The sequence below is a fragment of the Peromyscus leucopus genome, chromosome 12, assembly GCF_004664715.2.
Source record: "Peromyscus leucopus breed LL Stock chromosome 12, UCI_PerLeu_2.1, whole genome shotgun sequence".
NCBI classification, from domain to species: Eukaryota; Metazoa; Chordata; class Mammalia; order Rodentia; family Cricetidae; genus Peromyscus; species Peromyscus leucopus.
In genome coordinates this window covers 66,621,348-66,645,702 of record NC_051073.1, presented here as the reverse complement: position 1 = coordinate 66,645,702, position 24,355 = coordinate 66,621,348, and the positions used below count along the sequence as shown (strand labels likewise).

Here is a 24,355-nt window from a genome sequence, read left to right as displayed (position 1 = left end):
TATAATGTACAACACTTACCTCCATTACGCGGTATAGATCTTGAAAATCAGAAAACAGAATGAAAATTGTGAGGCCCACAGCAGCTGTCAGCAGAAGTGAGAATAAATCTGAGGAAACACCAAACACTATTTTCAGGTGCGAAGAGGATGCCTCTCATAACTTGGCACATGCCAGCAATCGGTTCATGTTGGGCAAATGGTAGCTGTATTTTCAGATGCTTTGATACATCATCATATGTTTTAAAATATGTTCTAATGTTTATAAGATAAAGGTGTTATATTAAAACCTTTCCTCATAAAGATGGAATCAAACATGTTATAGAAACTTCCCCGAAGGAATCATCTTGACTGAGTGTCCCTTGGGTGGAAACATCCTGCCATGACTAGCTTGACTGAATGGTTACCAGAGAAACCCTGCTCATGCTCACACCGTCTGGTGAGACACACACGTAGGATGCACCCAGTCCTGATAGCATCTTCCTCTTTAGCTCCACAAGGATGAGGGACAGGAATCTGCCACTGGCACTCGGGGCTTTCCAGTGTCAGGCCTGCCAGGCTTTCTGAACCCCTCTGCCCACTCACATTCTGTTCCTGTCAAGAGATCCTTAAGTGCCCAGTGTAGGCAATATTCCTTCTACCATGGTACATTTCACTTCCTCCATGTAATCGAGCCCAATTCACGTACCATTTTTCTTCCAACTCCCTAACCCTCCCTTACAAAGTTTATTTCATATCACACATCACATTCTGATTCGTATGATCACAATGGATCTCTCAACCAGGTTGTGGGTGCTCAGAAGTGGCTGCATCTGGGGCTTTGGGACTCTGACTTGGGAAAGGTAAGTTAGAAAAATATGCAAAGCTGCTGGACTTCTCACGTCCTGTATCCACAACTGCTTGACTTTTAGAACATAAGCATCTCCAGTGTATTATATTAAAATCCCTGCTCTTAGCACAAACGCCTACCCACTCCTGTGTCCACCCAAAGAACTCTGCAAATAGTGCCTTGGGAATGTTTTGGATAGGGAGATAGCCTCGGGCTCTGAGCACTAGAATCCACCGAGTATTACCACGATTGAGCTGATTCTTAAATCCTGTCTAGGTTTTCTATATCTGGACCAACTAGAAACCCGAGATGAGTCCACAGAAACTGTTTCTGAAGACACCAGGGTTGGTTTTACCTTTAAGCACCTGTACCCACCCTTAGCATTTCCCCCAAACATTCTCAGAAGAACGATCACACTTGCTTAGAAGGAGAGTGAGGCCTAGAGAGAGAAAGAGAGAGACAGAGAGAGAGACAGAGAGAGAGAGAGAGAGAGACAGAGAGAGACAGAGAGAGAGAGAGACAGACAGATACAGAGAGACACAGAGACAGAGAGACACAGAGAGAGACAGAAAGAGACAGAGATATGCTCCCAAATAGTGCCCATGATGGTGACACAAAGATCACAGGAGACAGCCACGTGGATTTTGCATTTGTTCCTCTGTCGAGTTTCCAGGACCCAGAAACTAGAAAAGGAAGGTGACATCAGCTGCTAGTCCTGCTGAAGACCTGATTCTTATTAGTGATTGGCTGAGTCCTGTACGTTCAACGTGTCCTCAGGCTAGCGATCTGCAAAGCAGGCCCTCTCTCTTACTTCAACTTTGGTTAAAAAAAAAAATGCAATGAAGAAACAAGAGTCTGCCCTTCGTGGTTAGCTGCTGCTGATAAAGAATGGGGCCCTATGGAGGGAAGTAATCTAAGAAACAAATACTGCACACCCACTGTAACCTGTTTTCAAATAAAGGAAGGGTTGGTAATACTCACACTTGTTTACAGAAAAAAAAATGTGTGTACTTTTTCTGTATTTTGTCATCATAAAGTTGAGCTCTCAAACACTGATTAGAAAAGCATGATTTTTGTTATTTCAAGATGAAATCACTTATATTATGCATCTTAGTACCTCTGAAGGCTTCTGAATTCTAACTCAGAAATTTATAGTCTGTAATATTATGCATTGGGGCAGAAGAGGCAGTTCTGGATTCAAGAGAATATACTGTTCTTACAAAGGACCTAAGCTCTGTTCCCAGTATCAACACAGCATGGCTCACTGCCACCCACCAGTCCAAAGCCCTCTTCTGGACTCCATGGACACCTTCAGTCACACGTGCACAGACCCTGCCACACACATATACACATACTTTTTTTAAAAAAAATTAAAGATTATGTGTATTAGAATATTTGGTTATAAAACCTTTTTCATTTATTAGTTACATCAGTGATGTGGCTCAGGAGATGAATGTATTTGCCGCTGCCCTGGTTGGGTTTACGTCAACTTGACACAAGCTAGAGTCATCTGAAAGGAAGGAAATGCAGTTGAGAAAATGACCATCATAAGATCTGGCTGTGAGGCATTTTCTTAATTAGTGATTGACAGGAGAGGGCCCAGCCCATGGTGGGTGGTGCCATCCCTGGGCTGGTGGTCCTGGGTTCATGCTGAGCAAGCCATGAGCAGCAAGCCAGTAAGCAGTACCCGTCCATGGCCTCTGCATCAGCCCCTGCCTCTAGCTTCCTGCTGGGTCTGTGCTCCTGTCCTGACTTCCCTCAATGTTATGCTACAATGTGGAAGTGTAAGCTAAATAAACCCTTTCCTCCTCAGCTTGCTTTTGCTCATGGTGTTTCAGTGGTTCTCAACCTTCCTAACGCTGCGACCCTTTAATATGGTTCCTCATGTTGTGGTGACTTTCAACCATAAAATTATTTTCATTGCTACTTTATAACTGCAATTATGCTATTATTATGAATCATAATATTAATATCTGTGTTTTCCAATGGTTTTAGGTGACCCCTGTGAAAGGATCATTCATCAACAAAGGAGGTCATGACCCACGGGTTGAGAACCACTGCACTACAGCAGTAGAAACCCTAACTAGGACAGCCACCAAAGCTAAGGGCTTGAGTTCAATCCCTGGAGTCCCCTGGCTCCTTCCCACAGGTTGCTGTCCTTTGCCTCCACATGCACACAATAGCACACACATGACAGCCCCCAACTGGGGAGGATGATGTGTCTACCATGAGATAGCAGTTTTCCTTTAAGCTTCAAGTCCCCATGTTGTAACTAATCTAACTCTAATTCACTCCATGTGTGTGAAAGTTCCTTGTATTGTATTCACTACTAAAGTACCAGGCAGTGAGACTATCCCACTTAATACATTTACCTTGGAAATAAGGACTATAAGAAATAACCTCAAAATATAAATCAGAATCTTCATTTGTTGCAACAAGAGTCAAGGGTACGTTCAAACTCTGCTTTCAAAACTGAGGGAAATGATGAGAAACTCCGACGTTGACAGGAAATAAAAGATCAGAGGGAGGCACAGTCATGATCTCAAATCCTTTGAGAAGACAGCTTTGCCAAACTTATTCAGGAACAAAGAGAATCTGGATAATATAATTGAATGAAAGTGCTTCAACAATAACTGCATATTTAGAACTTAAGGCCAGGAGCTTCACATATACAACACCAAAACTCCAAACAGGCGTCGGAGGCTAGGCCATCTAGTCACAACTACCAAAACAGACATTTGTGACCTAGTTTAACTGAAATGCACCCCCACCCCACCCCAGGTATACAAATAAGAAAACTCATTAAAGTCTATTATATCAAAAAGGAAACCAAATGTATGTTTATGAACTATTAAAAGAAGAAAGAAAAAGGAAAACAAAATCTGACACCACCACCATCACCCGTGCCCCCACAACAAGTAAAATTTATTGTTCTGAAAAGTGTTAAGCCAAAGAAGAAACTGGGTCAAAGTTACTGGTAGGGTAAGAAATAAAGACGAAATCCAAGCTACAATGACGAGTCTTGAATGCTTTCCTACTCTTAAAAAGATGGAGACGTACATGGACCGTGACATGAACTCAAAACAAATTCAAGGAAAGAAGGGAAAACAAACCTTAATAAGTGAGAAAAATCAAAACCAATACAGAATTAAAAGTCTGAGAGCTATTTTGTTACGAACCATTAAAAAAAAAAAAAGTGCATTTAAGGCAAGAAGAAAAAGAAAGAGCAACACTCCTGTGTTTGGATCTGAAACATCCACCAAAGGCTCAGCAATCGAGGGCGTGGTATCCAGCGCAGCACAGAGGTGGTACCTTCAAGGGGCGGGTAGATAAGGAGGGGGCTAAGCTAATCAGGAATTATCCCACTGGAGGCTCACAGATGAATGAGCTGTCGTGAGGTTGTAGAAAATTGAGACAGCAGGACAAAAATAGCAGGACTGTACACCTGAAAGGTACATGCTGTCCCTGGCTCCCCCACCCGACCCGGGCCGCTTCCTTTCTCGCCTCCCCCAGCCGCCATGCCCCAGCTTGCCCCACGCCCTCCTGCTTTCTCCTGCTTCCTGGCCTACAGAAGATGAGCAGCTTCGCTCTACCATGTGTTCTCTGTCAGTATCTCTCCCACACTGAAGCCCCAGACGCACAGACAAGAGTAACCACAGGTAAAGTTTAAAAAAAAAAAATCCATTAAAATGCTTTTTAGGTATTTTGTCACACTTAGTGAAAGCCGGTTAATACATACATACATCTCATCAAGACCATAGTAAGGGTCACAGAGAGCAATTAAAACTTTAAGAAAAAATCCTACCCTGAACTGTATGATAAAGTTTGATAATATCAATGAAATGGTATTATGTGAGCAAAAAAATATATTATTTAAAACATTATAACCCAAATCAATCCTTAAAACACCTTCTCAAAGGAAGGATTTAGAGCCAAGTAATTAACTGCTAGATTTTTGTAAGATGTCAAGGAAGAAATCACTCTTATGTATTATCTTTATAAAGGAAAGAAAAAATCAAGCTTTTGTCTAAAAGTCAAACATAACAAAAATGTGCAAAAAAAAACCTTCTGAAAAATACAGCATGAAATGTAGTTCTTAAAAAAAAGCTACAAATTCAAACTAGTAAAAGTTTAATCTACTATAAGTAAGTAGGATATTTTCAAGAATATGATTTAATAATAAAATGATTAATATAATACATTTGTACACTGGATAAGAAGATACAAAAACGAGTATTCATCTTGGTAGATGGTGGTAAGCCATTGTTGAAGTATGTCTCCTAACAGGATTTTAAAATCTCTCTTGATTAGAAGTATTTTATTTACATAATGGAAGCTTTCCAAGATGATTTCACCAACAGCCAAGAATATATTTATAAACAATGTAAGCGACAGTAACTACAAGTGTTGCTATTAAAGTGTATTTTCATCTGCTAGCCTTGATATTATCTGACATTGTGCTGAATTCTGGGTTTCATTCATTAAAAAACATAGGTAGATATTTAATTGTTTATAAAGAGGAAGGAATAATTTTGTTTGCACTTACTAATCTGTGTTTTTCTAAAACACTTAAGACTCAAGGTAACAACAAAAGGCAGGAAGGAGTCTGGGTGGAAAGAGAAAGTAATACTATACCCTTCCCATGTCACAGTGACATGCAGTTGTCAATGCAACAGGAAGAAGCCATTCGTAACACAAACAGGCAGGCAAACAGGATTAGATTTTTTTTTTTTTTTCCGTTTTTCGAGACGTGTAGTTTTGGTGCCTGTCCTGGATCTCACTCTGAAGACCAGGCTGGCCTCGAACTCACAGAGATCCTCCTGGCTCTGCCTCCCGAGTGCTGGGATTAAAGGCACGTGCCACTGCCACCTGGCCAGGATTAGATTCTTAAAGTACAGAACCTATAGTGGAATAAACTACAGACATTAATGGATAAATAGGAAATGTGAATAAAGGTGAGGCGTGGTATGTTTTGCTTGTGAAATATCCCCCATAGGCTCACTCATCTGAACTTGGTCCCAGCTGGTGGGCACTGCTTTGGAAGCTTGTGGGACCTCAGGGAGGTGGAGCACCGTTCGATGAAGGGGTCAGTAGGAGTAGGCCTGAGATATCTCTATCGTGTGGGCCCACTTCCTGTCAACTTCACTTCCTCACTGTGAACGCAGCATGGCCAACCATCGCGTGTTTCTGCTGTTGTGCCCTCCTGGCCCTGATGAACTGTGTCCCTTCAAACCGTACAACAAACAAGGGCTTCCTCCATCAGGCTGTTTCTTGTCGCATCCTTGGTCAACAATAATAAGAAAGTAACAAACAATGTGGACTGCTCCTACGTGGGAAGATTCAATTATATAAACCCATAAATTCTTCCCAAAGTGTCATGATCCCAAGTGAGAAATTTTGAAGCTAAACACGTTATTTTACAATTCATTTGGAAGAAAAAAAAAACCATGAAAGTGAGATAGTGTTAAAAAAATAAAAGAAGAGAAATGAGAATATACTGCCCACAGGCTGCTTATTAAATAAACCATGGAACTATGCTTGGTAAAAGTGCCATTGTGCATAGTATCAGTGAGATAGAAAAGACAGTGTGAAAGCAGAGTAACTCTGCAAAAATACGTACTATATGGCAGTAACACAAAGGTACAGTACCTAATACAAGTTACCTAGAATTAAACAATAACTTACATGAACATAGATATGATAAAGCTGGTATTATTCTTAGTGGGGGAATAAGTGAATGAAAGAAATATTAGATATTCAATAGAACAAAAATCTGCTAAACATTGATTAATTGGGTAAACTAACGACTCACATGGTAATCATATCACGTTTTAAAATTTAAAAAGCGTTTAAAATATTTTTAAAATAAATGAGTGTAATCTGCTCCGTTTTGTGATTAGAAAAACCTTTCTCTGCATAAAGGCAATGGGAAAAATAACTACAAAGGAATAAACAGCTCATACAAATAAATAAGGAAAGTAGCAGAAATCCAATATGAAAATAGATTAAAATGTACACAGATAAGCCATAGATGACAGGGTTAATAATACAGATCTGCATTTCCCTTCACTGAAGATAAAAAGCCAAATTAACACTAAATGAAATACCATGCTCTAAAAAGTCTTATCAGGTCAGCAAAAGTTTGTTTTTAGTACAGTATTTTCACATCCCTTCACGAGAATACTGTGATGAAATGACTGTCTAAAAAGCAACAGTGATAACTGCTATAAATATCCTGGAAATCAATATAAATCATATCTTAAAAGCCGAAACATTTTCACCTGCTTTCACCAAATAACTGAACTGGTTTGCTTAAGGAAATCATAGGGCCAGTTGAAACGATTTATAGGAGTTTTGCTTTGGTTTTATTCTTTGTAACCCAAGCTGCTTCAAATTCACCAGTAGCCCAGAATGACCCCAAATTCCCACCTTCTTTCCTCTGCCTCCTAAATGCTAAGATTGTAGTCATGGTGACACTACTCCTGGTTCGTGTGTATTGGGGATTAAACTCGGGGTTTGGGGCATACTAGGCAAGGGTTCTAGTAACTTAGCTACTTTCCAACTCGGCATGAGTAGGCTTTGACATGGAATTTTTTACAATGCTCACATGGCAAAGCCAGCTGTGTGGAAGACAAGATGCCCATGCATCTGAATTTCTTAAGGTTCTGCTTGAGCGGCATAATTACTGTCTACTTCCACTTCCAAAAGTGTGGAAGGACATACTCTAGCTTGTTTGTTTTCCTGCCTAGAGGTCTTGAGTGTAGCTCCAAACACTTTGGGGGTTTTGATTTGGATTTGCCTTTATTCTGCTTAGAGAAATGTATTGGGGAAGTAAGGCTTTTTTTAAAAGTATATGCTATAAATGTGGGGACATTCTTATGTGTTGCACTAGACTTTTTACATAAAATGCTTTGTTTTAATTCTCACCATAAGACTGAAGGTCATATAATATTCCCATTCTACACATGAGAAAAATGGGCGCATAAGAGACTTAATTCAACCACTCTGGCTTTATGAAGCTACTAAGAGGTTTTGTGAGTTTCTTAAAGGCCTTCTACAAAATCTCTTGATATCTAAGCTTGTGTAACAAATGATTGTAGATGACTCATTTGACCATTTAATGATGACTGTGCATCCTCAAACGAGCAGGTTACTGCCCTCAGGCTCTCCCATCTAAGGCCGTTTTATTCCGTTATCATGCCAGAGAGAGGCAACATCTCATTTGCTGGTAAACTATGACTTGGGTAAGGAAGCGGGAACAGAAAAAGACTCAGAATGGAACCACTTACAGTTTGTGTAGATGGGTTCCCGAAACGGCTTTCCCTTAGAGAAAATGAACGCGCTGAGATGCAGTTGAAGGTGACGATGGGCCACATGGTAGTGCTCTCAAAACTTAGAACGGAAGCAGGAATCAGAGTCGCGTTTCCGGTCCAGTTTCGCTCCAAACTCATATTGGTTGAGAAGTTACTTTGGTTGGTCAGAAAGCATTCACTATGAAAGAATTGTCAGCATTTATGAAATATTTCTATAGCTTTTTAAAAATCAGTTCGTTGACAAAGTAATTTAATGATTACCAGGTGACTTAAGCTTTTTAACCTGTTCCTGCTGGTGGCTGACAGGACAAAGCTTGTTCACTTCTTACAATGACAAAGTAGAAATAAAATTCAAAAGAAATCAAGATCATCCTATCCTTCAGATAGAGCAGATAATCTGTCAACTATCCATAGAAATTGTTCTGTGGAGTTCCTGTCAAATCATATAGTCAATGTGTGTATGTGTTTATGTTTGTGGATATGTATTTATGAGAATATGCATATATATGTATAGGTATGTGTTGTGTATATGTGTGTGTGTGTGTGTGTGTGTGTGTGTGTGTGTGTGAGTGCAAACTCTCTTTCATTTATTGATGTAAGCCTCCTGCTTGCATCCTTGGGTGTGGCCCTAGTCCACACTCTCCTCAGTAGTTAAGGGATCACAGTAAAGATCCAGCATAGCCCTTCTGATTGTGAGGTATCTCCAGCTCTAGCAAACTGACAAGGTAAGCTCAGACTTCTCAGCCTGACTTAGAAGACTTGCATGTTCTGCCCCCAACCTAGCTTTCTGGTCTTATCTTTTGCAAGCTTCCTACCAAGACCCCTTATTGTCCTAACACAGTATCTGCTCTTCCTGAAATACTACACATTTTTTTTAGTTGGATGTGCAGTTCCCATTAATTGCAGTATTATTTATTCTTCAACTCTCATTATATCTAACTCACTTTGTATGGGAATCAATTCTAGTTCCTCTCCTCTGTTCTTCCTTCTTGCTGCATTTAGCTCAGTATTTTGAAATTATTTGGTTGAGATTTTTTAATTTTCATCCATGTATTATGAGTTGCTTTTGTGTTTTTATATTAGTTAATTTACAACCTTTTTTGGCATCTAGCATAGTGAGATCATACAATATTTATTCAGCAAAATATGTCTTTAAGATCCAGACTCTGTCAGCTCTGATTGACTTATTTGCAATGCTCTCCTTTATTACAATAATGAAACCCGAAAAATGGTTTTAATTTGCTTTCTTGTTTAGCTTGAAACTTTTAAATTACTTTTCAACTGCTTATAACTTATTTTCCAAATGTGAACTCAAATGCAACAAATGCAAGGAGACTTCTTCTCTCTCCTCCTCTCCCTCCTCCTCCTCCGAAATAGTGGCTGGTTAGTTTGATGTCAACTTGACACAAGCTACAGTCATTTGGAAAGAGGGAACTTCAATTGGGAACATTCTTCTATCAAGTTGACCTGTAAACAAGCCTGTAGTGTCTTGTTGGTGATGGTTGTGGGAGGGCCAGTTCATTGTGGTAGTGCCATCCCTGGGAAGATGGTCCTGGGTGGTATAAAAAAGCAGGCTGAGCCAGCCATGAGGAGCCAACCAGTAAGCAGAATCCCTCCATAGTTTCTGCTTCAGTTCCTGCCTCCAAGTTTTGCCAGATTCTGCCAGTTCCTGCCCTGACTTCTCTCAGCAATAGAGTGTGATCTTAAAGGTGTAAGCAGAAAATAAGCCCTCTCCTTCCCAAGTTTCTTTTGGTCATAGTAGTATTTCACAACAATAGAAACCCTAACAAAATGAGAAAATGTCTTGCTATAAAGCCGAAGTTGGTGTTGACCTCATTATCTTCCTGCCTCAGACTTCTAAGTGCTGGGAATATAGGTAAGCATCACCATGCCCAGCCAGATTTAATTCTTAATATCTTGGGATCTTAAGATCAATAAATGTGCTTTGTATATAGCAGATGTTCAGTTTGCTAAATACTGTTTGCAAAGAGCCAGCATTCTTGAGATGGGTGGGTTGATAGGCTAGATGCCCTGGATTTCAGAGCTTAACACAAAAAAGTATATAATTCTGTCCAATTATGTTACAGATAAGGAAGGTGAAAGCTGGTGAGGTACAAGTATAGAACCAGGGCCATCTTGATTCCTGGCCATGCCTCTATGGTTCTACCCTGCTTCCTCCTATTGCCAACCACGGTCGTATTTCTCTGTGTGTATTTGCTCCAAATTGGGGGAACTTCTGGTTCTGAAACTACACAGGACTGTACATTCTAAGTCACACTTGAACTGCTGACTTTGGAGTCTGAATGAAGACCTTAAACACCACTTGCTGGTTCTCCATTCGTGTTTCTGAGCTCTGGGGTTCCGATGCCATTAGGTTCATGGTACATGCTTGAGTTCAAAAGGAGAATAATATTTCCTCAGGAAAAAGAAAGCTTGAGTTTACATATTGCCCGTGGCTGTTCCTGTACTATAATAGCATCATCAACTAGTTGCAACAAGACCACCCTCCTCAGAAAGCCTGAGATGTTCTTCCCTGACTCTGTGCAGCGAGTGTTTACCAACCCTCGTTCTACATGAAATCCACACCCCAAGGAATGGATACGTTCAGTCACCTAGCTGTTAGAGCATCTCATCAGCAACCATGGTGACAGACCTTTCCCTGCCCACTCCACATGCTCACCCAGCATGCTACCCATTAGACGCATTCTGTTCTATCATTTATGATTTGCAGTATGCAAGTATTATTTTAGAGTCTGTGTTGACACCGGGTTAGATAATGTCACTGTGCACTGCTTGTATCAATCTCAGAACAGAAACCGAAGGGAATGAACTCACCTGTACCGATAGACCTCACAGTACCAGGGCTGCTGCTTCACGGAGAGAAATGCAGACACCAGTACAATGCAGGTGAAACAGGAATTCAGGAAGACTGAGAGTAGCAGCTGAGGAGAGAGCAGTTGTCCTGCTGGTCTGTATGGAGCCAACTTCGGGTAGGCGTGATTTATGCTCACTGAAAGACAGGTATACGTTTTTCCTTTGCCATTTCGTTGTTGAGGATAAAAGATGAGATGTGTAACATCTTGAGTCTCTGAGTAAGATTCAGCTTGAGAAAACACCAGTCGAAGGTTTCCACCTACACCAGGCATTATGTCATCGCATATCATGCATTTCTACTAATCTTGATCTCCTCTGTGCTTTGGTTTTATTTTCAGACCTAAAGCGTAATGGGCTGAAAGGTCCTGTAATTGATGTATTTATCATACCGCACAGTGCCCATATTTTTTCTATGAACCCAGCAGGGATGATACATAAAACAAAATGAGCAGTACCAACATCTCTCATGAAGGAAGCAGGTGGATAGTTGGAATGAGAGTTTAAGTAGTCACCCATCTTCACTACAATAATGACTGGTACTGCAAGATTCTTCCATGAATGCAGTAGGGGCACAAATGTAATTAATTTAAGGTAATTAAAAGAAAGCATTCACTCTGCTGTTGAATCAATAGTATCCAAGCACTTCAATGTGCCAGGCACTGTGATAGAGCTTAAGTTGTGCTTGGTTCTTTTCTGGATACACAGGTCAGGGGGAATTGCTACTGCACATTCCATTTGGTCTGGTAGAGGAGGTGGGCTCATAAAAAAATTTGTTTTCAGATAATGATTTCAAAGTATATTGCATTTTCAACTCTGGGGTTTGTCATTTAAAGTGATTAGAAATGCAAAAAAAGAACAAGTTTTTTTAAAAAAAATATTACTACATCCTTTGTAGATGCTTTTCATGCTCTAACAAACCAATGAGCATGGCATGTGCTCTGCCTTTCAGGACAGAGCAGGAAAGAGGCATGGAGAGCTAACAATTGAGAACATCTCATTTAAAGGTTTACATAATTCATGTTTTAATCCTCCTTGCCTTCCAATTACTCATCTCATCCCCTTTCTCAGCTTGTTTCTTTCTAATTTTAAGAAATTACAGCACATGTACGTCAGCTTATGGTCATGCATGTAGAGGTGGGGTGGGAGGGAATTGATGTAAACTTTGGGATAATAAAACTCTAAAGTAGATTCTGTTCACTATATGATCTGGGATAGCAATGCAAACTCTCTGGTACTTCACTTTTTTAAGTAAAGTAGGAGTATGACATAATGTTTAAGTGCTTCTCAAAGGCCCTTCCAACTAATTTATTCTAAAGCTCTATGACTACTTGAGGCATGACTGTTACATTTCAATGTGTTTTCCCAGCAGAATGTTAGAGGTTGTGGCGTATGCAGGGTCACTTCCTCTGCCTTCCAAGTTTTAAGTCCAGTGGATACACAGAGGCCGGTATTTTTATTACCAAAGAATATGATGGGCACAAAGATACTAATTTAGAGTACAGTTTGATCCTATATCCACTTAGCAAAATACTGGTAGTAAGTTTATCCTGAGGCCTGAGAGTTCCTCAACCATGAGTTCTTACCCATATTTATAGTATCAGGCCCACTATATTTCTTCCTGTAGATAGGTCCTTAGTTGCAAGCAGAAAGTGGATGGTTACCTCTAAAACATGTGTGCCCCTACTGCACTCATGGAGGAATCTTGCAGTACCAGTCATTATTGTAGTTCACAATGTTCACAGCTGACTAAGATCTGCCGATGGCTTTTCTCTCAGCAGCCTACATGGCACTTTCCAGCACTAGGAAAGCTATCTAGCAAGGAGGAAGCTTCTTTGTCTGTATCAGTTTGACTTTCCTATGTCCTATGACCAAAATGTGTTATGTCTTCAGCAACAGGGTCTTACCATCAAGTTGTGGTGGGAAACCAGAGCAATGTCAGTAGCTTATATTGTTTTGGGGGGTGTCTCTTGGGCACTCATGATGAACAAGCTGAGAAGTATTCCATTCCCAACACTGTCCTTTTCATTTGGCAACCTATGACTTCTAGGAATACTATCTCTTATGTAAGGTAACTCTAATACTTCTATACAAATATGTAAATATATATTTTATAAATATATATGAAGCTTATAAAATAGTGGGTTTGCATATGACCTTTTTACAAACATCTTTAGTGCTAATTATCCCTTCTCCTACCCCTAACCTCTCTCCTAACCTCCCATCCAACATACACCTTCCCTTTTCACCAGTTCTCATCAGAGAAATTTGTGCAGTGGATGATGGTTAGCACAGAAACTCACGACTGATCAAAGTGCAGAGAATAAGTGGCATGTTCAACCACAAATGGGACAACTATCTTCTGCCACCCACAGGGTTCAGGGACTATCACCGAAGAGGGTGGTTGAAAGATTCTAAGAACCAGATGTCTGGGAGGACCAGACTGAAGCAATGTCATTTGGACATGACAAGACCACTGTATCCATGAATTTATAGCAGCTCTGCTATATAAATAGCATATAATGACATAAAATCAAGCAAGACAATATCATAGCATGGAGAGAGAGAGAAGCCAGGAGCCCATATCCCTCGTCATGAAGTTACTGACAGTTTGCTATGGTTTCTGATGAAGAGTCAGTTCTCTTTAAGGGCCCATGGCAGGTTGGCCATGCTCCAGCCGGTGGCCCCACACCCATGAGTATGTGGACAGCACAAACTGGACATGATGGTTTCTTTTTAAAGAGGATATGAGCTTAGGAGGTGGAGGATGGGGCTGGAAGGGGTCGGGTAGGGAGGAAATGTAATAAAAACACATTGTTTGAGACTGTCAAAGAGGTTGTTTGTTTAAACCAAAAAGGTTGTTTTAAAAAAGAATACGATAGGCTTTAGTCCCTAGTTTCTAAGATACATCCTCTGAGTCCTTGGCAGTTGCTAGGTGAGAGGAACATCTTCTTTTTCACAATGGGCCCTGACAGTTTATGCTAAGATTACTGATGCTAGGGTCTGGGGAGATAGCTCAGTAGTTAAAGAATGCTTGTTCTTCTTGCAGAGGACCTGGGTTCAGTTCCCAGGGTGGTTCTCAACTGTCTATGACTCCAGTTTCCAGGGCGTCTGCTTTTCTTCAGGCCTCTGTGGGTTCTAGGTACATATGTGGTGTATATATACATACAGACAGACAAACACTCATACACACACAATAAGTCTGAAAGTAGCTTTTAAAAGATGAGTGTGGTTTTGAAGAGAATTGGTGCTAATGATGTCATGCAGGAGTACAGCTGGCCACAACCTTATAGACCACCAGGAAAACTGGAGCTTCAGGTTATATATCTGCCTGACCTAAAAGTATGAGGGGGGGTAGCAAAACTGGCCACAACTCTATAGACCACCAGAAAAACTGGGCCTTCAGGCTATATATCTGCCTGTTGTGGAAGAGGGGAAGAGCTAGAGATTGAGTTCAGCCTCATGGCAAGTGATTCAATCAGTTGTGTTTAGATAATGAAACCATAATACAAACCCTGGACCTGGAAACTTAGTTGAACTCTGGTTGGCAGTATTCTATACATTATCACACATGTGTGTGCCAGAAGGGTAAAGCATCCTGATTCCACAATGGAAGGACAGCAGAAGTAACCTATAGGATCCTTCCAAGAGTTTGTCCCACATGTCTCTCCCCTTGACTAATTCTAACTTGTATCATTTTTCTATAAATAAACCATGATAATAAATACTACACTTGTGTGGGTTCTGTGAATCAGTGAATTGTTGAATACAGGATAGAGGGTACTGGAGCCTCTAACTGGTAGATAGCTAGTCAAAACACAGTTGGTTTAGGAATACCAAAAGTGGTCCCTGGAGTCTGAAGTAAAGCCATTCTTGTGACTGTGTCCTCAACCTGTGATATTTGGTCTACCTGTGTAGTTGATGTCAGAAGTCACTATTGGAGTGCACTAAGAAGTGGACTGTGGTCATACAATGTGGATGGTCATACAAGTGCATATACAATGTGGAAGGTGGTCAGTGCTGAAGAACTGCAGTGAATTTGCATCTAAGTCACAGGAGGCAGAGGCTGTAGAGTTTAGAATGCCTTCTACATGTCATCATCCAAGATGCAGCTATGAAGTTCATGAGGCACTCAGCACAGGTGCTATCACAGCTCTGGGAGATGTCACCCTACCCCACTGATACACTCTCCCACACATGCTCATTACGGTTCTTGGCCCTCTTCAACACAAGAACCATGGGATATTGGGGAATTGGTTTGACAGAGATGGCATTTATTTGTGGCTCACTGGCATAATTTTGATCATGGCGATGTTAGCAATAGTTTCAAACAATCTTGCATGGCTCACCATGTCAGACTCTGCTGAATATACCGTCTGGCCCTTCACTGTGGCCCTAGAATGAGAAAGTTGGAATTGACCTGAGCTCAACTTGATGGAAATAAACTATTTACAGTATAAAGCATAATGGCACAGCTGAGAAATCTAGATCTGCTGAATGACAGTCAACATCTAGACCCATACTCTGGGAGAGTAATTGCTTGGTGACATAAGCCACTGAATTTGTGGTGAGTTGTGATGCAGTGATATTGTGGAACAAGCTGGTTGATATTTTTACACTGGGTATTTTAACTTTTTCTATATCAGAGACTCCTAATATTTCTAACAAGAAATCTATATTGTTGGTTATTAGAAGAAAATGATTACTGGTTTGGGACATCCATTAAACTCCATAGATGGTGCTGAGTAGTTTTATAAGTACTCTCTTTCTTTCCTTAAAAACCAATGCAAAACAGGTAAGTTTTGCAGATGAATAAACGTGTTGGAGTAGACTCTCTTTCTTAAGGACACAGTGAGTAGCACAGCAATGATATGAACAAAGGAGGTCTGATCCTAAAGCCTGTGTGTGGTCTCTGTCTGCAGCTTTTGAATTAGGATGGATTTCCCAAGTTTAAAAGGACACAGTGGGACTCCTGAACCAGTGAGGAGAGCAGTATTGTTTATAACCAGGCAGGAAAATTCCAATTATCCAGATTTTCTTAAAATGAAGATGACGACATTTGTTATTAGATTGTATCCAGAAGAATACCAACTTATGAGATGCTATATTTTACCTAAAATTAATCACCCCTTTTCTCAGTTCTCACAGTGTATCATTTATGTTGATGGCCTCCTGCAGGATGTCATACATTAAACCATATTGTTCACACATGCAACCCTGCAGACTGTGAACTCTGAGAAAGAAACCCTGCCTTGTTCCACTTTTTATCTCTCACTAAACCTCACACTGGGCCTGCTACAGGGAGTAATTGCCATTTCAAATTATAGTCTTTAATTGTTTAAAATAATTTGATGCATTTATATTAGACATTATAAATCATGGGAGCCAAATTTCAAGGTGACCATAAATTCACCAAATCTATAAGCAAAGCTCTGAGTGTGCCTCATGAGATTCTCTGGATGCACATCTTCTGTGAGAGTCTCCAGAGAATCACAGGCAGAAAAGGTTACTGCCATTTGGTGAGGTTTATGTAAAAGATGCATGTGTGTAATAGAGGGATGCCTGCTCACACCTAATTGTCTCCAAGTGGCCTCCTCCTATCTACTGAAATATTTAGTCTTAATGGAGCTGGCTGGACTGTCTTAAAGCCATGTTACATCAATATGTTTTCTATTTAAAAGACTTGCTGAAGGACCAGTGAAAGTTTGATATCATTAGCTATGGGGAGACAAGCGAACAGACATAAATGATGGTACTTCAGCTGTAGCATCGCCTCTTGGGACATTTGCTGCAGGTGAGTAGAGGCCAACAGATTAAAAGTGTAAGAGCTGGACTCAAGAAGAGAGAGGGGCTGGCTGCTTGAGAACAAAGAGATCTCATGTTTGACCCTTCAGTGTGCAAGAAATATATTTTTGATCACCTCCTTCCTGTATTTTCGTGATGTAGTCTGAATGGATCTTGTTGAAGATGGCAAACGTGTTGCTAGCACAAACTCCCACCCAGATTAGGGTCAAGTTGGACTTCACAGTGTGCATTTTCTTAACTGACTTTCCTCCTGGTATCATTTTTTTTTCATATATCATATCTTGTATTATTAGCTGCATGTGTCCCAATTTCTGTGATCTTTGGCAAGTTATTTAAGAAACAGTAATTTCCTTGAGTGAAATGGCATTGTCATGTTCTGCGCTTCAGCTAAAATGATGCTTATGGAGGGCCCATCACAGTACAGGGAACAGCAGACTCACAATATGCTGAATGATCTCACAATGAACCCTTCTCTTCCATCTTTTGGGAAGATTCGCCATCTTGGTGAGCACTTGAGAAGAATCAAAATGTGTTCAACAAGGTTGGCTTCTTCAGAAACTCAAAACCACGGGCAACAGTTCTAATCTTGCTTCAGAATTAGGTGGAGTTATTCTGGGCTTTCCCACACTCGCCTGCATGGCATCAGTTGTGGAGTTGATTGACATAGAGGTGGGACTACCACACCCTCTTCCGTGGCACAACCCTGCTGATTCTCGTCTCTGTTGCTTGCCCTGTGGAACTCAGTGTCTCCTCTGAGCACTGGCTCACCTGGAGATGGAGATGACTCTATCCAGGACCATAGCTACCTCTAGAAGAGTTTCTCAGAAGGGTGACAGGTCAGAAGCTGTCCTATTAGGACGGTGGCACTTTATCCAACAATCGACAGTCAGGCAGCACACTCAATCAGTGGGCTGAACTCTGAGGAAGCCCGGGACGGTGGTGAGGCTAAAAGTGAGAAGGATCTCCTTTTGTTTGTTTATCCCCCCGCCCTTTGCTTTCAGACATTGTCTTCCCATCCCCATAAGTTTAGTCATAGCCCAGGTAGATCATTTCCTGGTCAGTGTCAGCTGTTGAAATGATCTCACCTCTCCATGTGAGAGACTCAGTGGCTTGGAACTAGCAGTGGGAGAGAAGGAATTGGCTGCTTCTGTGGCTCCCTGGTGTAACCGCCTGCTTTTCGCCTGCTTCAGAGAGTGGGGCAGCCAGGGGAAAGCTCTTATTTAATCCCAGATGTTGTTTCCTTCCTGGCAGATGCTCTCAAATCAGCAGCTATTGAAACTTAGGCTGTCCGAACAAGGCTCATTGGTGGGTTCTATACTGCTTCCCTGTGGACTGGTGTGAATGGTAACCACACCTGAGCTGGTGTGAATGGTAATCACACTGGGTTGGAATGGTTATCGTACTTGGGCTGGTGTGAATGGTAATCACACTTGAACTAGTTTGAATAGTAATCACACCTGAGCTGGTGTGAATGGTAATCACATCTGTGCTGGTGTGAATGGTAATCACATCTGGACTACTGTGAATGGTAATCTCTCCTCCTGACTCCTCAGGAATGTTTCCTTCAAATATCTCCTGGAGTACATACCATAAAGACCTCTGTAGCCTGCCCTCATTGGGCAGCTTCTGGCTATGATAGTTCCTGCCTGAATAAGTTCCATGGCTTCTACTTTACCTACAAAACGACTGATATACGGCTTCCCTTCATGTCTCTCCTCTCTCTCATCTTTATTATTATGAAGAAGTGAACAAAAACACAATGTCCCCTCAAAATCATCCAGGCTTTCCTAGAATACTTCCTATGACTCTCTTTTTTATTAAGTGGGGCACTCCTGAGAGGCAAACAAGACTTCATAGACCTTTCAGTTCTCCTTAAAGCACCCTTCATAACCACTGCTACAGTTTTTCATGGAGTCAATTTGCAGCTAATGGGTAAAGAGGGGGCTGTGTTCACAGTGGAAGGACCAGTAAGGATCTCTTGAAAGGATACTGTGGAGATGTCACCATCATCTTTCTTCATGCTCAGTTGGCACTGTCACTCACTGTTCTCAAGTATTCAGGTCAGCAAACCTCCACCCAACAGGAAAACATCATTCAGCAGCCACTCACACCAGCATCCTTTTCTTACTCTGTGTTAGACAAAATTTCTTGGGACTGGAGATGTCTCAGTGGATAAGAGTGGGTATTGCTCTTATAGTCACAGCACCTCCACAACACACACACACACACACACACACACACACAACACATACACACAATTTGTTTTTTGTTTGATTTTGCTTTTGTGGGTTTCTTTCTGAGACAGAGTTTCTCTGTGTAGCCCTGGCTGTCCTGGAACTCACTCTGTAGACCTCAAACTCAGAGATCTGCCTACCTCTGCCTCTAGAGTGCTGGGATTAAAGGCATGCGCCACCACCGCCTGGCATAATTGAATTTTTTTAAGGAATCTTTTCATAAAAGAAGGACATTTCCAGTGGAAGGAGTAGCAGTCATAAGAGACAGTAGATAAATATGGGATGCAAAGTTTTTAGTTTGAGAGCAATGTAGAGTAAGGGAGAGGAAGCGGCAGAAGATATAACCTGAAAGCCGAGTTAGGCCAGATCAGAAGTGGGGTCTTGACTGCCAGGCTGAGAACTGTGGATGTTCATCTGCTTCCTTTAAAGTTGAGGACCATTGGACGTGACCTCTATAAAATGACCCTCATCAAGCTCTTTATGCTTCCTAGTCCCAGTGTAAAGTTTATACTGGGAAAAGGTTTTATTGTCACAGTTTTGTTATTTACATTTGTTATTTATATCTGTACACGCCATGTCTTGTTCCCAGGAGATATTTGCCATGGCCCTCGGCCCCTAGCACTGCCTCCTAGTACAGACTCTGGAATCTCCTGGGGTCCCTTCCCTTTCCAGCATCCTTCATAAATAAATCATTCAAATTGCTTAAAAATACTCGGCATCATACAATCACTATCACTGATTCAAAATTATTCAGTTAGATGAATACTAATAACATGTAGTAGAAAATATAAAATAGGCTTGGAATAGACACTTCAACCTAATAATCAAAATTGATATTACTTATATCATAGAGACTGGTAAATTTTATCATTGGGTAGATATAATAGATGGCTTCAATATCAGTTTTGTACTTTAAGATGTGACACAAAATTGTCAAGGTTATTAATATCCTGAGATGCCTGATATTTTTCTGTTGTTTTTTCATAACACCTCACTGTTGAACAAAGAGAAAGTGACATCGCCATTCTTCTTCGTGCTCTCAGTTGAGACAGTCACCTTTCTCGCTTATTAAGAGTTAGCATCAAGCCCTAGGTTCCTTGATCAAAAGTACTTTATCAGTGTCATCTCTAAAGAAGGAAGTGAGCAATAGCCGACGTGAGCCACACCTCGCTTCCGAGAGAACTGCACCAGAATAAAACATCAGCATTTTTTCTCACAAGTCAAGGACCTAGCAAAAAGCTAGTTTTCTATCAATGTGAAACAGAGTTGAATAATGGAAAGTGACCTTTGGGTTTAAAAAAAAAAATCCTTTCTTGATTTCATACCCATTTTTCTATGGACATAACACAAAACTATAAAGAACTAAGAATACGTTGACAAGTTCTTAAGGCAAAGACCTATTTATCATCAGGTTATTTTACTGCAGCTCTGGAGACCCCAATCGTCCACTCACTCCTAATGGTACTTTAAATAAATTCTCAGACAATGAAGTTTTACTCATTATGTTCTCATTTTCTTATGATGTTCTCATTTGTGTGTTTCGGGGACTTCACAAACAGACTTACATACATACCAACTTACTTGTTAAGCTGACCATCAGTGTGATGGCCACATCTTGCAAGAGATACTGGTAATTGCCAAAGATCTGTAGTTGCTGGAAAAAGAAAGAGCCAGTTGTAAGTACCATGCCTGTTTTTGTAGTGTTTCTCACTCACAGTATTCTTTTTAAAGCACGCAGGAGGCAGCTGCTAGTTCTCTCTTCTTTCAAAAAGAAAGTATGGACTGAAAACCATCAGTATCTCATTAGACTAAATGACCCCAGTAACTATTTTCTCAGTATTTAACTCATTTCTTTATCACCAGAGGCATAATCAGAACCCAGCCAGCCTCCTACTAGGCACGTTAGCCCTGGCAGGCATCATCGCACCCCTTACAGCTGAATTCTCAGCACAAGATGTAAAAGTCTGAAAGTTTCTAATAGGATTTGAAACAAAATTTAAAGTCAAGGCCCCAATTCATTTAACCGGTGTGGGTCTCCACTCTTGAGTATGGATTGAGTGACAACATAATGAAGTTGAAGTTCACTCACTGAACAAGGCCTTTCCCTACTAAAGCAGTGGTCCTCAACTATCCTAATTCTGCGACCCTTTGATACAGTTCCTCATGTTGTGATGACCCCAACCATAAAACTACTTCGTTGCTACTTCATAACTATAATTTTGCTACCGTTAGGCATCATAATGTAAATATCTGTGTTTTCCAATGGTCTTGGGTGAGCCCTGTGAAATGGTGGCTTGACTCACAGAGAGGTCTCAACCTACAGGTTGAGAACCACTGCCCTAAGTAAACACACTGCAGACTCTAGTCTGCTGTCTCTCCTTCCTGAGGTCTGAGTACACACAGAATTTAGTTTTTCAGTTCACAATTTTGGAGCTGAACTCGTAAGGCCAAAAAGTCAAACCATTATTCTTAAGGAACGTCCTTGCTGGACCTTGAGCAGCCAGACCTGTGGACCTGCTTCATAGCTAGTGACCGAATTCTACACTGTAATCTGACTCTGATGTGTTGCCAATGTCTGCATGTGAACGTACACTGGCCTTTCTAAAGGCTCTGTACTAGCTTCCAGGTTGAGGTACTCAGAGGACACACCCATCAGGCTCCAAGCAGCAGTGGACAACTGCTGAGTGGACTGATTTCAACTCCAACACAGGCACTACAGCTCTGTGCCCAGTTTTATGAAAACGTAGGAGCATTGTGCTTCCTGATCCCCAACTGTTCTTTATCTACCCTCCACTCTGAGTGTGTATGCGTGTGTGCGTACGTGCATGCGTGTGTGTGTGTGTGTGTGTGTGTGTGTGTGTGTGTGTGTGTATTGAACACATTCTGTGTGCACTTGCATGTGAAGGGGTATGTGTCTCATGTGGAGTTTGGAGATCAGGATTAGGTGTCTCCTCTATGGCTCTCCACCTTATTTTTTTTTTTTTTTTATTTTTCGTTTTTAAGATGGTCACTCACTGGACCTGGAGCTCACCAGTTGGCTAAACTGCCTGGCTATCGAGTACCCAGGATCTTCCTGGGCCTGCCTTTCCTCACTGGAAGTATAAGATATATGTTACCAAGCCCAGCTTTTTTTAATGTGGGTGCTGGGGATCTGAACCCAGCCAGCACTCTGCTGACTGACTTATCTCCCTGCCCCCTGGTTACTTCCTCTTACCCTTGTCCCTGTGAGTGGGAAAATTACATGGGAACAGAAACACAGGGAAAACTGTCCATCAGCAGCCTCGGAGTTTTCAATAAGAACAGCTATCCTAGAACTGCGGAGACCTTGAAAATAGGTCACTAGCTTTTCAGAGGTGGGAGCTGGCCAAGGGCAAAACAAAAGCTTTGCAGTTTGGATGGAGGTAAGGTTTGAGTGGGGCTTCCTGACCCCTCCCCACCTGCTGGCCATTTAGCCTCCCACGTGTGTCCTTGCCAGCAGTAGCCAACAAGATACCCTAGTCCCTGGTCTCCTCATTCACCTCCTAAATATCCTCCCGAAGCAATAAAACAGCTGAATTTCCTAAATGTCCTTTGAGTCTGTTGGGTCATTTTCTTGTAGAGCAAACTATGCTTGAAATAATGAAGATTATTTTTGAATCTATATACAGCTCCTCTATGCAGCGAACTTCTAACTAGTTATCACCATTTGTTTTTTAGAGTCCTTTGTAGTTTTAAGGAATGACCAATCTTTCACTGACGATGCATTCTAACACTATTAAATTCCGAGTAGGTTCAGGAGCACAGCCCCACTGTGGGAGATTTTCCAGCATTCCCATCCTTCAACATCAAATTCAAAACCTTCTCTTCCTTTTCATCTCTTTTGAGTCTTTAACCAAAAATAATTCCACAGTTGGAGGCAGATCCATTTCCTGCCAAGTTATATTTAGGCTGCTCTCAAACTCTGTTTATACCCCAAGGAGGAGACAGGGGATTGTGGAGGTCAAGAGTCTTCGGTTATCCTGAGAAAACCAATGCTCCAGACAACAGATCCAGAGCTACTCACTTCTAGCCTCAGGTGGCATGAAGCATACCGGTTCTCAAGTTTGTAGGCCACTGTTTCTGAGAAATTCCATGTATTTATAAACATTAAATAGGGTGTAGGATCCCCATCCCAAAGCTATAAATACAATTAGAACTGAGAAGAAGTGATTTTAATTCATACCCAATAGAGAAGTGATGTTCCAATAAACTGGATGATGCCATACATGGTCAAGTACTTAAATACACCAAAAGATGAAACCAGCGCTGCTCGGCCCTCCCTGTTCAGAACAAACAAACACAAAATCTGCTTATATAGGCCATACAGCTCCCAGTCTTTATATTTCAAAGGGAGTTCATTTAATTTTTTTTTCATTCTTTGACGATTTCACATATGTATATAATGTATATAATACATCTGGTAACTCATTGCTCTACCTTTCCATATTCCCTTCCCGCCCTTGCTAGGACCCTTACCCCTTGCACAAAGTCCTCCTCCTACTTTTGTGTCTTTTGGTTATGATTTTTGTTTCTGCTTTGCTTTAAGCCATTCTATTATAGGTTTAACCAGAGGCACACATATGAGCATGGGTATGAAGCTAACCACTGAGGCATGAGTAACTCACCACTGATTACATCTCTGAAGACAGCCCTTGACTGGCATTAGAGCCTCATGAAGGTTGCCCAGGAGAGTTCATAACTAAATGTTTACTAGTTAGGACTTTTGCATGCCCTATGCAGGTAACTGCAGCTGGTACAGCCATCTCTCACTCATAACATAGACATATTGTTGATCTCTTGCATTCTTTCTGCCCCCTCTTCCGTGATGTGAGTGAGCCATTAGAGGAGGTAATATGGGTGACCCACTTAAGGCTGATCAAGGAGTTCATGTTTAATAGCCTGTGGATGTATACCCACTTAGCCATATATTCATTCTTTCAGCTTTTTTATTTTATGTTTACGGTGCTGGAAATCAAATCCAGGTCCTTCCACATGGCAGGCAAGCACTCCACCACTGAGCAATATCCTCAGGAAATTATTTTAATCTTTTCTTTTTTTTTGTATGTTTTCTTGAATTTTTATTTGTACTATGTGTGTGTGTGTGTGTGTGTGTTACATGCATGTTAATATACAGGTATATGTACACATATACATGCATATGGAGGCCAGAATAGGATGTCACATGTCTTTTATCACTCTTCACCCAGTGGCTTGAGACAGGGTCTCTCACTGAGTTGGAAGTTTGTCGTTTGGGCTAAGTGGGGAGCTATTAGGGTCCAAACTTTTTA

At 41.1% G+C, this 24,355-nt stretch overlaps 1 protein-coding gene across 1 annotated transcript in view; it reads right to left on the bottom strand.

Moving 5' to 3' along the window:
* Nucleotides 1-24,355, bottom strand: part of Atp13a5 (ATPase 13A5) — a 124,483-nt gene that overhangs the window by 5,360 nt on the left and 94,768 nt on the right. Inside the window, 6 exon segments of the mRNA XM_028890075.2 lie at nt 20-108; nt 8,116-8,169; nt 8,172-8,317; nt 10,975-11,149; nt 20,631-20,703; nt 23,251-23,347. Coding sequence (XP_028745908.1) covers nt 20-108; nt 8,116-8,169; nt 8,172-8,317; nt 10,975-11,149; nt 20,631-20,703; nt 23,251-23,347 — 634 coding nt within the window.